We start from the raw sequence: 12,575 nt of genomic DNA, 5'->3' as shown, positions 1-12,575 counted from the left end.
TTCATTATATCCTGTTAGAAACGTAATTTCAGTAATTTGATTATTACTTTTCGTTTTTAATAAAAAAAAATAAAATAACGACTACTACTGCACAACCAATTTTGTACATTTTTACATAATTAAAAAAAATGTTTTTTTAAACATCCATGGCGGGGTGATCGCCATTCCAAAAATAGTTTTTTATGCCGCGCAAATATACTAAAATGTTGATGCCCCGTTAATGGTCGAATGGTTACACTTCATATGGTATATTCGTATATTTGTAAAATGCTTATAAAAAAGGCGCACATTTCAAACAATATGTTAAGCTATTTATTTTATTAACATATTTCTTATTGAAAATAAAACCAGTTTAACGTAATTTTATAATTTTTTTGAACTGACAACATAAAGGTTTACATTAGCAATTTAATTTATGTTAATAAATGTAAACATGAATGTATGCATTTTATCACGTAGTCTTCCAAACATACATATTGATATTTACACAGGACTATAATGGGTAAAGATATATTTCGCTTATTCTTTGCAACAATTCTTCACAACTTTCCAATACGACAGGACAACCCAGGAATAGTAAAGTTCCACTAAATCGAAAGAAGATTAATTATTGGTAGTAATATAATCCAAAATACATACTTATTATAAAATATGTAAGTGCAGCAATTGTTAAAACAAGTTCCTTAAAATAAATGTACCATACTAACAGAGCAATTGGGTAAATTAATGCAATTAGCCCAATAATAAAGGACGCAAGAACAATTTGAGCATAACCCTAGAATAAAACAGTAATTTTTTCAAGAAAACAAAATAAATTGATAAGACTTACACATATTGCGCCTACAAGCAGCAATATTTTGGCCAGAAAATACACAATAATACACACTACTGCCACAGCAAACCAATAGACGCAAATCGGAAATACTTTTAATATAATTATTGGAATACCCACAATGCATAACACAATTCCTGTAAAGCCACTGATAAGGCATCCAATATAAAGATGCATGCAACACAAAAACTTATTTAAATAATACATTTCACAAGTTGAATTTCAAATTTTGACATTAAGTTAAAAGCTAAATTAAAAGAAACAAAATTACTTCAGAACCATTCAAAAAGTGCCGCGTTTCTTTAACATAACTTTCCCTAAAGAAATGTTAAAAATCAGTAGGAGTGCATTTGGTATATTCTGGTATATTTCTTATCAACGTAAGTTGGCAGCACAAATGCGGTCACGTTAAACGCGCGGGTGGCCATGATAAAATATAAATAATAATAATAAACAACAATTATGGACGTGTTATCACCGCCAGCAGCCAAAAAAGCCAAGTCAGTGCACTGCAATACTCTGGATGATTTATTCGGCATTAAAGCACTGCTGTCCGATGAGTACAAAAAGGAAATAAAGCTGATAAAGGTGCACAGTTGTGAATTGGAAAGCAAGCAACAATTACAAGCCGTAATACAGGAACTTGCGCAGAAACTGCCGCATTTTCAGCATTTGAAACGTGTTCATGACAGAAACGTCCTCATCTGCCCCACGGCTGACATCAAGGACACTCTGGAACAGCATTTGAAACAGCATCAAATCTCCGACCATGTCCTCAAAGCCCTCTGTCGCAATGTTAATGTGGTGGAAGTTCCTGCGAATAGCGCCAAGCTGCGAGTGCAATACGATCAAATGGTTAAATATTGGCCATGCAAGTTTCATCCGGATAAATATGCTGAATCCTTGCAGAATGGCAGCAATTTCACGAGCAGTCAACGCCTCTATCACAAGCGCATGGCGCAGCTGCTGCGACATCTGTCTAGGGATCTGAATCAAGGTCAGCCCGTGGCCATTTGTGTGGATCCCCGTCAGCCTAGTATAGTTGCCATTGCTGGTAAGTTCACTAACTGCAACTCCTCCTAGCAACAACTTATAACTTAAATAAAATTTACAGGCAGTAGAAACAGCGAAGGCTCGCATCAACATTGCGTCATGTGGCTGGTGGATCATGTGGCACGAAGTCAGCAAGGTGGCGCCTGGCAATCACAGGTAGACTTTGTGCAGGACGAGCAGCAGCATGCAGCAAAAACATTGCGCGGTTTGCCACAGAATTACTATGACTACTTGCAAAGTCATGAACACTGCAAGGACTTGCAATATGGAGCCGAGTTGCCCAGGCGAGGCAGCGAGAAACAACCGGAGGATGAGCTAGGAACGTCCGTCGACAATCTTAGCAAGTATGGACCATATTTGTGCACCGGCTACGACATCTACTTGCTGCGCGAACCTTGTCTCATGTGCGCCATGGCTTTGGTGCACAGTCGTGTAAAACGCATCTTCTTTCTAGAGCAGTCCAAGAATGGAGCGTTGGCCAGCAGTTTCCAGCTGCATGCGGTCAAGGAATTGAATCACCACTACGAGGTGTTTCAGTTTACAACGACGTCATGACCAACGTTTTAAACTTAACTCTGTTTAATGCACATAAAACAATAGATTACATGTTCATAGCAATGTTTCCATCTTTGGTGCGCTGAATGGGACGTTTTTTGTGGCACTTTGACGCGTGGGTGTCGATATCAGGCCCAGCAAATGACAGTCAGCCTCCAGTATGGTGATATCCTTGCTGGAACCCAAAAACTTGGTGGACAACTCTAGATCCTTGACGCGCAGGCGAACGCGAGCTCCTCGCACATAGTCACTGCCAGAAAAATATAAATGAATATAAATTAAGAATAGGATCCATGGACAACTTGCCTGGCATTGCGCGTTGGTCGCGTGCAGACGCAGTGGAATTTCCAACCAAAATCTATGTATAAATCATCGCCGACCACATGGAATATCTTGCCACTCACAACCTTGCCTTCGGCATCACCCAGCTACAAAAATACAAGTTGGAAGATTATATAAACGTGAGACTGTATTTTCCCTTACATCAATGAACTTTGACTGGCGCAGCATGGAGGCGAAGCTCTGATTGTCCACTGGCTGCTCCTCGGGAGCTGCTGGCGCCGTGTACTTCTCAAAAGCACGCGCAAATCCGCCTTTATTGCTGTTGCTCTCTAGCTGCTCCTCATTTTCGCCGCTTGGCGGTGCTGTCGTTGTTTCGTTATTGTTGCTGCTGGCGCTGAGACTACGCTGTGCAATTGATAGTTGACGGCTTAGGGTAAAGGCATTATTAGTCTGTAGGCTAATACGGCAGAATTTATGCAGCAGCGACATGGTTTTAATTTATATGTTTTAATTCAATTAAAAACAAGTAAAAACTGCTACAAATGCAGCCAGCTATCGATTGTATAACAGAAACATATGTTGAGTATCGCACTTAGTCGATAACTATTGCGCACACATTTAAAATCGTGTTTCGTGCGTAATCGATACACTTTTAATTATCATTACGAATTACAAAACACGCTGTCGCCGGCTGTGAGAGTTTTTTTATATTGTACATTACGAAATCAAATTGCTGTTGAATTAAATCCTTTGCCACATTCTGAAGATGATACAACAACAGCGTCAACGTGTTGAGTCGGCAGTTACCGAGCTCATAGATGACATGGATAAAACGCATCTTCGCAAAATGCAGGTAACTCGAAAGTCCAATTAGAAGTTTGTTCCATTGCTCAACAAGATTTATTTATTGCAGACAGAGATGCATTTGTGCGCTGCCAAGTGCTGCCAGGATGGCACCTCCAGTGTGGACAGCGTGCAACGCTGCGTCGATCGCTGCTCGGCTCCCATGACCCGGGCACAAAACTACGTGCAACACGAGTTGGGCGAATTTCAGGGCAGACTCCAACGTTGCGTCATGGTAATTGCAGCTGTTCTTTATTCGGATAAAGATCAAATTATCTACTAATTTCCCTTTCATTTGCAGCAATGCAACGATGATGTCAAAGTTAAAATGCCAGCCAATCCCAACGAGGACCAAATCGCCAAGTACACAGATCAATTCGAACGATGCGCAATACAATGTGTCGACAAGCACGTCGGCCTTATTCCTAGTCTCATGAAAACCATGAAATCGGTGCTCTCCAAAGGCCCCGACAGCATACCACAAACCTCCTAAGTCATCTACATAAACTCATGCATTTACTGAACACGCTACATATTCTAATTAGTTTTTGAACCCTTTTTTAATGTTTGGCAAAAATATATTGTTAACTCTGAGTACTTGTAAGTTGTTTTCTTTACCAGACTATAATATTGCTTAGGCTATATTTGTCGTTAGCAAGCTTATCATTTAAAAATTGTGGACAGATTCGGCTTTGTCACGTTATTTTGAAATTATGTAAAATTTGCTAACTCCTCAGTAGCTTTAATGCAACTTTAATTTAAAACTACCATGCAGGTAACATAATTATCTGGTCCGCAATGTACACTCTAGAACCAACCGAATAGCATTTTTATATCGAATTGAAGCTGAACTAAATCGATTTCAAATGAAGATACGATTTAAAATTAACAATATGATTTAATCCGTTTGGAAATGTATTTCTGATTGTAGAAATATGTTTTATTTCCATATTAATTATTTAATATTACTTTTAGAATGAGGATAGCAATAAATAATATTCAAATTGTATAACAAATTTATTTTAAGTTTTTAATGCATTTTACCAGCTGGATATTTCTTTATTCCTCAAAGAGGAGGAAAGCATCGCGAAATCGAAGTCTACTTTGACTTTATTGTCTCAAATTTTTTTTAGGAAAATAATTTAATATACGAAATAAATAATAAATAATTTGAGACTTCAGAACCAAGGTTCTTGTTCGTGAAATGGTTTTATGACTAGCTGTATAGCTATACTGGCATTGCTGATTTGCTTTTTTCATTTTTTTAAGAATTTCGTTAAACTGTTCAGTGCACGTCCACACTATATCCCACCTCTTCCATACAAATTACAGGAAAGAAAGAAAGTATTTTTCCACATTAAAATATTTTTTAGCATTATTTTCTTTGTTGTGTTAGAATTAGCGAAATTTAAACTTTTTTTTCGCAAATAATTTTCTAACCATTGAATAAAGATTATAAACTCAAAGTAGTAAAAAGTGTAAAACTAGAAATATTATATTTCCGATGAGTGTTTAGTAGAGTCGTTGTATTGGGTTAAGGTATTTTCTGGAAAAGTCAGTAAAGACCCCACCACCTTTTTTAATCCAGATCAATCAAATTAAAAACACTGACTACGAAAATATACAATTATTATAATTATTTTATATTTCACCTTTATCCATAATAAGCTAATAGTGTCTCAAAATCTAGTTACCATAAATATTATTCTATATGTAAAGAGCGCATTGGGTTCACGGTGCAGAAAAACATAAAATAATTGTTGGCATCAAATAAGATACTTGTGCATTCAATAATTCTCAGCTTTTCTTTAGATACCGAAATTATGAATAATTATTTCAGAAATTATAAATTTATACCCGATACCCATAATGTAGAAGGGCATTATAACTTTGTGCCGGCAGAAAATGTATGTAACAGGTCGAAACGATCTAGCCATGTCCGTCTGTCCGTCCGTCCGTCCGTATGAAACACTGGATCTCAGAGACTATAAGAGATAGAGCTATAATTTTTTTCGACAGTATTTGTTATATTTGCACGCAGATCAAGTTTGTTTCAAATTTTTGCCACGCCCTCTTCCGCCCCCGCAAATCAAAAATCAAATAACAAGCGTAATTTTAAAGCTAGAACTACGAATTTTGGTATATACAATAACAACTATAGTAGCTGTGATTTCTGTGATTTAGTTGCGATCAGATAAAAATTATGGAAGTTATTAAAGAAATACTTTTGTATGGGCAAAAATGCCTACTTACTAGGGCTTTTAGTTGCTTTGGATTTTAATTCGGTATATTGTGTCGTCTATGGTATATTTTGAATATGGTACTATATAGATATACCAAATATACAATTTGGAACTTTTTTAGTATAAAAAAATATCGCAATATTTTGCTTTTATACAAAATGGGTAGCGGGTATCTCACAGTCGAGCACGCTCGACTGTAACTTTCTTACTCGTTTTCCATTAGAAAGTACACTTTCATCCCTATACACAATACTACACTAAAGTCAGCAGTATATCATTTAAGTCCCAAAAATGTACTATATATTTGTAATCATCAAAAACATGCGGATGCTAAGTAAGACTCGCATGATTTGCCAATATGTGGTTCTGTCCTAAACAATCTGATCAAATCCGGTTGGGAAAATACGAATAAATTACTTTAATGATAAAGTGTAGCTATAAGCTATGTGATAAGTAATTACTAAGTACGAAAACTTTGCTAATTTTTGATTTTCCTAGCTACTTTTGTCTACACAGAAATTGTATTGTAAATGAAGTTGAAATAAAGCTAGTTAGCTTTATTATTAGTATCAGACGGAAAGCAATTCAAGTTTGACCAGCCTCAAATATACAATAACTACATCTAAAATATTATTTTTAACAATTTTTCTAAATTTTTCAAACAATGGTGGAACAACAGAAGCGTCGCTTGGAGGGCGCCATCAGCGATATGATTGAGGACATGTATCGCAGTCACTTGCGTCGCATGCAGGTGAGTTGCGACTTTGGAAAACATTCATGACAATGGCATCAGTGTTTTCTTTTGGAATAGTCGAAGATGCATCGCTGTGCCGCCGGTTGTTGTGACGATGAGCGGGGTTCCTTGGATAGCGTGCAACGTTGCATTGAGAAGTGTGCTACACCGCTGATGGATGCACAGGATTATCTGCAGAATGAGCTGGGCGAGTTCCAAAATCATTTGCAAATCTGTGTCAAGGTAAAACTGGGTAAATAACTTTTAAAAGCAACCTTAAATATACTGAAATCTCCAGGAATGCAATTCAGATGCACGTTCCAAGTTGCCGATGAATCCCAGTGATCAGGAAATGTCACGATCGCGACATCTCTTCGAGGTCTGCACTGGCAATTGTGTGGACAAGCATATCAATCTGTTGCCAGGCCTAATGAAGTCCATTAAACGCACACTTGATCAGGGAGTTCCCAAGCGATCCAATCTACGCCATCAAAGCAACGAGAATGCTTGACACTTTGGCTCGTTAATTAGGAAAATTATTTCGTTGGTTGTTAACCTCAATCCCAGTTCCATGCCGGATGCCAAACCCAAGCCCAACCCCAATCCCTTGGCCTGATAAGCTGCCACCTGTAGGGTCACGGTAGCAATCCAGATAAGGCATTTTTTCAATTCTTTGTGACTAAAATTTGTTAGGTTTTCAAATACAATTGTGTAACTTATGTATTTTACTTTATTCAATTTCAATCTTACTTTTTTTTTTGGTATAGCTAATCTTAACTATAGTATACATATGTACATAGAGGAAAACCGTTTCTCTTTAAGTGTTTAAACATCTAATAATAGTAAGAACCTTAAACATTAGATAACAATTACTGAAGTACGTTGTAGATTTGTTTATTGTTCATCCAACTTGGTCCTTACGCCATATTTACTCCAGAATGTCACCTTTGCCGTGGTCTTCTTGCAGTTATCCTGGAACACGCTGCACGTGTCGAAAGGAGGACAATACAGATGCAAGGAGACCGAAGTATCTGAATGACTGGGATTCTCCACGCGATGCAGACCCAAGTTATCTGCAGAAAGTTGTGAAAAATGCGAAAATAAAATACTGATTGCCAGCGAAGCGAGTTTTGCAATTACACACCATTTATGTAGGCCACGTCATTGAGGGGAATGGGTGTTTCACCGATCTCAACGAGCTCATTATCATCGATCTCGGCATGATGATCCTGAGGCTGCTCTCTCTCAATGGCCCCGGGACGGTTAGGATAACGATAACGTTTCTCCCGCAAGTCTCCCTTAAGCATCTTCATGAAGCAATGCGAGTCCGCATGATCGTGCACCGACGAGCTGTGACCTTCACCCCAGCAGAGGATCAGTAGATTGAACTTGCCATTTCCGGCATCAACCAGATTCCTTGTGTACGTGTAACGATCGAATTTGGCATACTTGCGCCACTCCTTGGGATTCGATTTGTAGGACAACATAATGTGATTGACCATCTCGATGTTAACGTAGTTCGACTCAAATTCCCGATGCAATGCGGTGATTAGGTCCGGCAGTGTTTCGATAACTGGTCCATACTTTAGGGGTTTCTCCAGTGCACAATAATACTGGGTCGCCTGACGCAAGTATTTCTCCTGATTCACTTGCTCCATTTCCGTATCGATCGTATCGATCTTGGACAATGCCATTTTGCACTTGCTTTGATTGACCTGCAGCAGACACAGAAAGAGGTTAGAAAAGAGGTTAGACGATGTAATTAAAAGGGAATCAATTTAATTGAAATGATGGAAATTTACTTGATCTACATGTATATAGTAGATGCATAATCACTGCAACTTACTTCTTGATTGATTTAAATGAATTACACTTTAATGTAACTATAAGACGACTAATAATTGATAGCTGATAATGAAATGTGCGCTCTCTCTCGGGAGGAATCCGACTCAAAAATCTTTCGTGACCAGTAAACTCGACGGACTGATTGCGAATGCTACGGCTAGTCAATAATCTGAATATTTCATATAGAATACCTATCATGTGTCTATATAGCATATATATACGCATTTGTATATAATTATATGGGATTGTGTACATGCCCAAGTCGCGTTGCAATAATAACAACAAAACAAAAAATATTCACCCCGGGCATTATCAATAACAGATTTGTTTCTATACCCATTTACGACCGATCTCTGAGCTTGTGTTGGTTGCCAGGAGCATACACAACATCTGGTCCAGCTCAGCCTCCCAAAAAAACAAAAAAAAAAAAAAAGAACTAGAAAAGAAAACGAGCAGAGCTAAAAAGATTAGATGCGACCCGCCCGAAATAAGATTCGATGCTTCTCCTATTATTATTGAGCTAATGCTGATAACGTCGTTTCACGACTTGAGAATCTTGAATCTCTGCTAGCTGACGCATGCAGCATGGAGCATGGTCATTGGTCACATGGGACGTTGCCTGGCTGAACATAAATATTTTCATAAATGGCACCATTATATAGACAATTAACAATAATAAAATAAAAAGTACCTTGCAGTCGACAGATTAACTTATTTTTTGCGTCATTTTGAATAATTCGTCGAGATTCTTGAGGAAGACACGCCCCTTTAAGGTGAATAATTCTATCAAACTGTTTTTTTTCATTGGGCATTTCCAAATGCGTAATTGTAAAAACAAAACAAAGCTATTACAATAGATTAATTTAATCATTGGAACGCAATTTTAGCTAGTATTTGTGAATTACTCAAATATATAGCATACTTTGCGGCAAATTGAGGTTTTATCGTGCTTGATAATTGGATAATAGTATTTAAAAGTCAACAAATTACAGAAGGTCAGTAAAGCTATAAAACTAAAGAAAACAATCGATTGAAACGTAGTTGGAGTGAGTCTCATTTGAATGAGATTCAAAAACCGCGAGAAACACGAAATTCGTGCAATGGAAATTGTAATGTGGGAAGTGTGGGGAGTGTTAACCACTTGATGTTGATAATTACGCCTTGAGGCTAATAATTTGGCAATCGATGTTGTTATTTTTGAACGGAATTTCAACCCGAAGTGAGAGTGTTGTGTCAAAGAAAAAACCGATTTGAAAACGTTTTGCAACGCCTCAAAACAGCCAAGTTGGCACACAACTTTCGCAACAAGTTCGAGACGAGTGAAAATAGCAAGCAACTAAATACATTTAGAAATTTTAATAGAAAATACAAAATTTTCCAAATGAACAGTTTTATCGAATACTATCGAGGAATTTATTAAGGACTTTAGTAAATTTCACTTACCATTTTGAATTGCACTTTAATTTAATTTATTATATATTTAATAGTTGAAATGTTGAAATAGTTTTAGGATCTGCACTGTGTAGCACTTGTAATGCCTGCTCTACCAATTGGATGCGCGTTCACTCGGTTTGTGTGCCCGTTTTAGGTATCTTTCACCATTTTATGGGAATCCGTTGGCCATGCAAAACGTCATTTTACACTCAAAACGCAATTTGAGTGACATTCACTGGACTCGAATGGCATTTTGAGCGCTTTTTTGCAGTCGCCGACGCAGCCGCAACCGATTGCTCGCCCGCAGGCAGCAAACGCGCGTCGTCGCTTTGTCGTTGCCGTTGACATTCCCGTTGTTATTGTTGTTGCTGCCGTTTGCATATATCTTCGTCTGTTTTTTTTTTTTGTCACGCTGCTGAGTCGTTTGCGTCGGCTTTGAATGTTGTTTGTGTTGTCTTCGGGCCATTGAAAATTTATGTTGTTGTCTTCGGTCCACGAAGCTGCCTTTTGAGTCCCATCGACTGTTAATTATGAAGACGGCTTACTTTTTCCGCTTCTCCCACTTCTTCTTCTTCGTCGTCATCGCCGTTGGTGTTGTTGTCATTCATCGATATTTGCAGAAGAAAGCAGATATCACAATATGTTTGTATGAGTGGGAAACCGAGTCGAACTTCAGCGCAGTTGTTTTTGATTCTTGATTTCGCCCTGGGGTCAAATGCTAAATGTGATTGGATTGTTGTAATATCTGTGTCAAGTGTTATATTGTTGTTTTTGTTTCTCTCCCTCTGTTTGTTTACCAGCGATAAATGAGACCATAAAAAACATGCCACACATATCATCAACTATTTGTATTTCACAGTTTAGTCAAGGAAATCGTACGTGAAGAATCTACCATTTTCTTCCATTTCTCTCTTCTTCTTTGACCTACCAACTTTGACTCAAGCGAAATTCTTATTATCATAAACTATTCGACTTTGTTTTTTGACATTCCAATCTTCGGTTTATTGAACCTAGGCTTTAAAATATGGAAATTAATCTTGTTTTCGAAGCTCTTATTCTTTCGTGTGCCTATTTTTGATTACACGCTTTCAATATCAATATTATATATTATAATAAATAAAAGCAATCTATAGCTGACAAATTGTTATTTATTTAAAGTACTTCCAGCGATGTTCCTAATGATAGCCCTCATGTAACTCTCCCTCTCTATAAATAAATAATACCACCGTGCGTAACGATTGTCGTCAATAGGCGAATCTAAAAAATAACAAAAACAAATCTCAAATTGTCACCTATTCAACAAAATTGTTCGTTCTAGGTCTACGATCCGAACACAAAAAGCTCTTATCTCATTCTGTAATTTTGTACAATAATATTATTTATTTTGCACAATCTATTTATACATTAAAATATATAATTTTCCCATTTATTTGAAAATATGTAATTATGGATTAATCGCATTTTAATTGCTAATTCGGTTTGATCAATTTACACCAACACCTTTATAGAGTTGAGCCTTCAGTTCAGTAGAAATGGTCTGCATGAAAGTACTCATCTTTGTTATTTCAGTGCAGCTCTGGATTTATTTGTCTCAGGTAGATAGTATAATATATTAACGAGGGAACACTAAAGATAATGAATAAGAATTAAATTAATCTCTCCATTTTAGGGGACGGCTAAGTTTGGGAATCTAAAATGTGACGTACTACAAGCTGATTTAATCAGTTTGGAGGAATGTCGCATTAAAGCAATTAACCGTAGTTACAATGTCGTTAATGTAAAATATATTTTAAAAAAGCAAATACTAGAAGTATGAGCCGACTTTAAATTTAAAAATATCATAATATTTACATTAATCTAAAGTTTCAGCTAAACTTCAAATTATTAAAAAGGGAACGTGGAGGCTGGCATCCTTTTTTATACGATATCAATGTGAACATGTGCGAATTCTTTAAACGCCCCTACAAATATGTGGTTTTCAATGCAATTTATCAATATGGCCAAAAGTTCACAAGCCTAAACCACAGCTGCCCGTATATGGTAATTACAATATTATGGTACACGTTTAATTTTCTTTTATTTTTTATTTGCTTACTTAATAATAATATTTGCATCATTACAATAGAGACACCTAACATCTATTTTTATACTTTTTCATAAATAGCCGAATATGGAAGTTGCGTTAATGAATTGGTCACTTACTGAAAATGAAGTATTCCAAAAATTTCCAGTCGAACTCGGAGTGTATGCTGCACACACTACTTGGTACACGAATAAGAAGAAATTTTTACAAATGAATGGAACCCTTATACTTGAATAGAACTAACGTCTACTTCACACTGGAATCTATGATCACACTGGAATATATACATTACTCACAAAATTAATACTTCAGCAAAATTAAAAAAAAAAATGTTAATTGTTTGAATTAGTCCTTTTGTGTCAAACAAAAGTTTGTATCTTAAATATTGTATTTCCCTTTTTATGATAGACAAAATTTAAAAAAAAATAAATAAACCTTCAAGATGAGTGCATCATTCTAAAGTTTGTACAATAGAATACTAATATTTGTATAAAATATGCGAATGGTTAATCTATACTTCAATACTATATAAATGTGTATGTTTGTATAACTTGATCGCTTTTTAAATGCTAAATTGGAATTAGATGAAATTGAATTTAAGCATCACGATGCCAACTCTCGAGCCCAGTTGTTATACATAGACAGTATGAAAATAGTCAGTTTCATTATTTT

At 36.6% G+C, this 12,575-nt stretch overlaps 6 protein-coding genes and 1 long non-coding RNA gene across 8 annotated transcripts; 4 read left to right on the top strand and 3 right to left on the bottom strand.

Annotated features, from left to right (window-relative positions):
• Positions 1-360: 360 nt before the first annotated feature.
• On the bottom strand, positions 361-1,111 carry LOC117569976 (uncharacterized). The gene is made up of 3 exons (XR_004572302.2): positions 830-1,111; positions 640-775; positions 361-587 (listed from the first exon to the last, which is right to left on the bottom strand). It is a non-coding gene; the product is annotated as an uncharacterized LOC117569976 (long non-coding RNA).
• Positions 1,112-1,213: 102 nt separating this feature from the next.
• Positions 1,214-2,454, top strand: LOC117569973 (probable inactive tRNA-specific adenosine deaminase-like protein 3). Its single transcript, XM_034251349.2, has 2 exons — positions 1,214-1,886; positions 1,947-2,454. Exons 1-2 carry the CDS (start codon positions 1,295-1,297, stop codon positions 2,438-2,440), a joined length of 1,086 nt encoding a protein of 361 aa, XP_034107240.1. The 5' UTR covers positions 1,214-1,294; the 3' UTR covers positions 2,441-2,454.
• Positions 2,455-2,494: 40 nt separating this feature from the next.
• Positions 2,495-3,296, bottom strand: LOC117569974 (28S ribosomal protein S28, mitochondrial). Its single transcript, XM_034251350.2, has 3 exons — positions 2,924-3,296; positions 2,747-2,868; positions 2,495-2,690 (listed from the first exon to the last, which is right to left on the bottom strand). The coding sequence occupies exons 1-3, from the start codon at positions 3,209-3,211 to the stop codon at positions 2,495-2,497; spliced, it is 606 nt and encodes a 201-aa protein (XP_034107241.1). The 5' UTR covers positions 3,212-3,296.
• An 83-nt stretch (positions 3,297-3,379) lies between these two features.
• LOC117569975 (protein FAM136A) lies at positions 3,380-4,162 on the top strand. The gene is made up of 3 exons (XM_034251351.2): positions 3,380-3,575; positions 3,636-3,800; positions 3,867-4,162. The coding sequence occupies exons 1-3, from the start codon at positions 3,489-3,491 to the stop codon at positions 4,056-4,058; spliced, it is 444 nt and encodes a 147-aa protein (XP_034107242.1). The 5' UTR covers positions 3,380-3,488; the 3' UTR covers positions 4,059-4,162.
• Positions 4,163-6,377: 2,215 nt separating this feature from the next.
• On the top strand, positions 6,378-7,274 carry LOC117570531 (protein FAM136A). Its single transcript, XM_034252236.2, has 3 exons — positions 6,378-6,559; positions 6,620-6,784; positions 6,840-7,274. The coding sequence occupies exons 1-3, from the start codon at positions 6,473-6,475 to the stop codon at positions 7,050-7,052; spliced, it is 465 nt and encodes a 154-aa protein (XP_034108127.1). The 5' UTR covers positions 6,378-6,472; the 3' UTR covers positions 7,053-7,274.
• On the bottom strand, positions 7,271-9,937 carry LOC117570530 (cysteine dioxygenase type 1). Of its 2 annotated transcripts, none has more exons than XM_052004841.1 (3): positions 9,830-9,937; positions 7,686-8,256; positions 7,271-7,614 (listed from the first exon to the last, which is right to left on the bottom strand). In XM_052004841.1, exons 1-3 carry the CDS (start codon positions 9,830-9,832, stop codon positions 7,436-7,438), a joined length of 753 nt encoding a protein of 250 aa, XP_051860801.1. In that variant the 5' UTR covers positions 9,833-9,937; the 3' UTR covers positions 7,271-7,435. The 2 variants fall into 2 exon arrangements, with proteins under 2 accessions (XP_051860801.1, XP_034108126.1); XM_034252235.2 differs by lacking the exon at positions 9,830-9,937 and adding an exon at positions 8,388-8,546 and having other exon boundaries at positions 7,274-7,614.
• Positions 9,938-11,334: 1,397 nt separating this feature from the next.
• LOC127565589 (uncharacterized) lies at positions 11,335-12,189 on the top strand. Its single transcript, XM_052004842.1, has 4 exons — positions 11,335-11,415; positions 11,490-11,630; positions 11,684-11,860; positions 11,985-12,189. The coding sequence occupies exons 1-4, from the start codon at positions 11,353-11,355 to the stop codon at positions 12,138-12,140; spliced, it is 537 nt and encodes a 178-aa protein (XP_051860802.1). The 5' UTR covers positions 11,335-11,352; the 3' UTR covers positions 12,141-12,189.
• Positions 12,190-12,575: the final 386 nt, after the last annotated feature.

Source organism: Drosophila albomicans, chromosome 3 (assembly GCF_009650485.2).
Source record: "Drosophila albomicans strain 15112-1751.03 chromosome 3, ASM965048v2, whole genome shotgun sequence".
Taxonomy (NCBI): domain Eukaryota; kingdom Metazoa; phylum Arthropoda; class Insecta; order Diptera; family Drosophilidae; genus Drosophila; species Drosophila albomicans.
Note: the sequence above shows the minus strand (reverse complement) of the source record. Positions and strands in the feature narration are given on the sequence as shown.

Excerpts from the sequence above, each read along its gene's own strand:
- LOC117569973 (XM_034251349.2), top strand. The coding sequence starts at position 1,295 with ATGGACGTGTTATCACCGCCAGCAGCCAAAAAAGCCAAGTCAGTGCAC. Across the intron at positions 1,887-1,946 it reads TAGTATAGTTGCCATTGCTG|GCAGTAGAAACAGCGAAGGC; the intron begins GTAAGTTCACTA and ends TAAAATTTACAG.
- LOC117569974 (XM_034251350.2), bottom strand. The coding sequence starts at position 3,211 with ATGTCGCTGCTGCATAAATTCTGCCGTATTAGCCTACAGACTAATAAT. Across the intron at positions 2,869-2,923 it reads GCCAGTCAAAGTTCATTGAT|CTGGGTGATGCCGAAGGCAA; the intron begins GTAAGGGAAAAT and ends GTATTTTTGTAG. Across the intron at positions 2,691-2,746 it reads CGACCAACGCGCAATGCCAG|TGACTATGTGCGAGGAGCTC; the intron begins GCAAGTTGTCCA and ends TTTTTCTGGCAG.
- LOC117569975 (XM_034251351.2), top strand. The coding sequence starts at position 3,489 with ATGATACAACAACAGCGTCAACGTGTTGAGTCGGCAGTTACCGAGCTC. Across the intron at positions 3,576-3,635 it reads CGCATCTTCGCAAAATGCAG|ACAGAGATGCATTTGTGCGC; the intron begins GTAACTCGAAAG and ends TATTTATTGCAG. Across the intron at positions 3,801-3,866 it reads GACTCCAACGTTGCGTCATG|CAATGCAACGATGATGTCAA; the intron begins GTAATTGCAGCT and ends TTTCATTTGCAG.
- LOC117570531 (XM_034252236.2), top strand. The coding sequence starts at position 6,473 with ATGGTGGAACAACAGAAGCGTCGCTTGGAGGGCGCCATCAGCGATATG. Across the intron at positions 6,560-6,619 it reads GTCACTTGCGTCGCATGCAG|TCGAAGATGCATCGCTGTGC; the intron begins GTGAGTTGCGAC and ends CTTTTGGAATAG. Across the intron at positions 6,785-6,839 it reads ATTTGCAAATCTGTGTCAAG|GAATGCAATTCAGATGCACG; the intron begins GTAAAACTGGGT and ends TGAAATCTCCAG.
- LOC117570530 (XM_052004841.1), bottom strand. Across the intron at positions 7,615-7,685 it reads TGACGTGGCCTACATAAATG|ATAACTTGGGTCTGCATCGC; the intron begins GTGTGTAATTGC and ends AACTTTCTGCAG.
- LOC127565589 (XM_052004842.1), top strand. The coding sequence starts at position 11,353 with ATGGTCTGCATGAAAGTACTCATCTTTGTTATTTCAGTGCAGCTCTGG. Across the intron at positions 11,416-11,489 it reads TCTGGATTTATTTGTCTCAG|GGGACGGCTAAGTTTGGGAA; the intron begins GTAGATAGTATA and ends TCTCCATTTTAG. Across the intron at positions 11,631-11,683 it reads TAAAAAAGCAAATACTAGAA|TTTCAGCTAAACTTCAAATT; the intron begins GTATGAGCCGAC and ends ATTAATCTAAAG.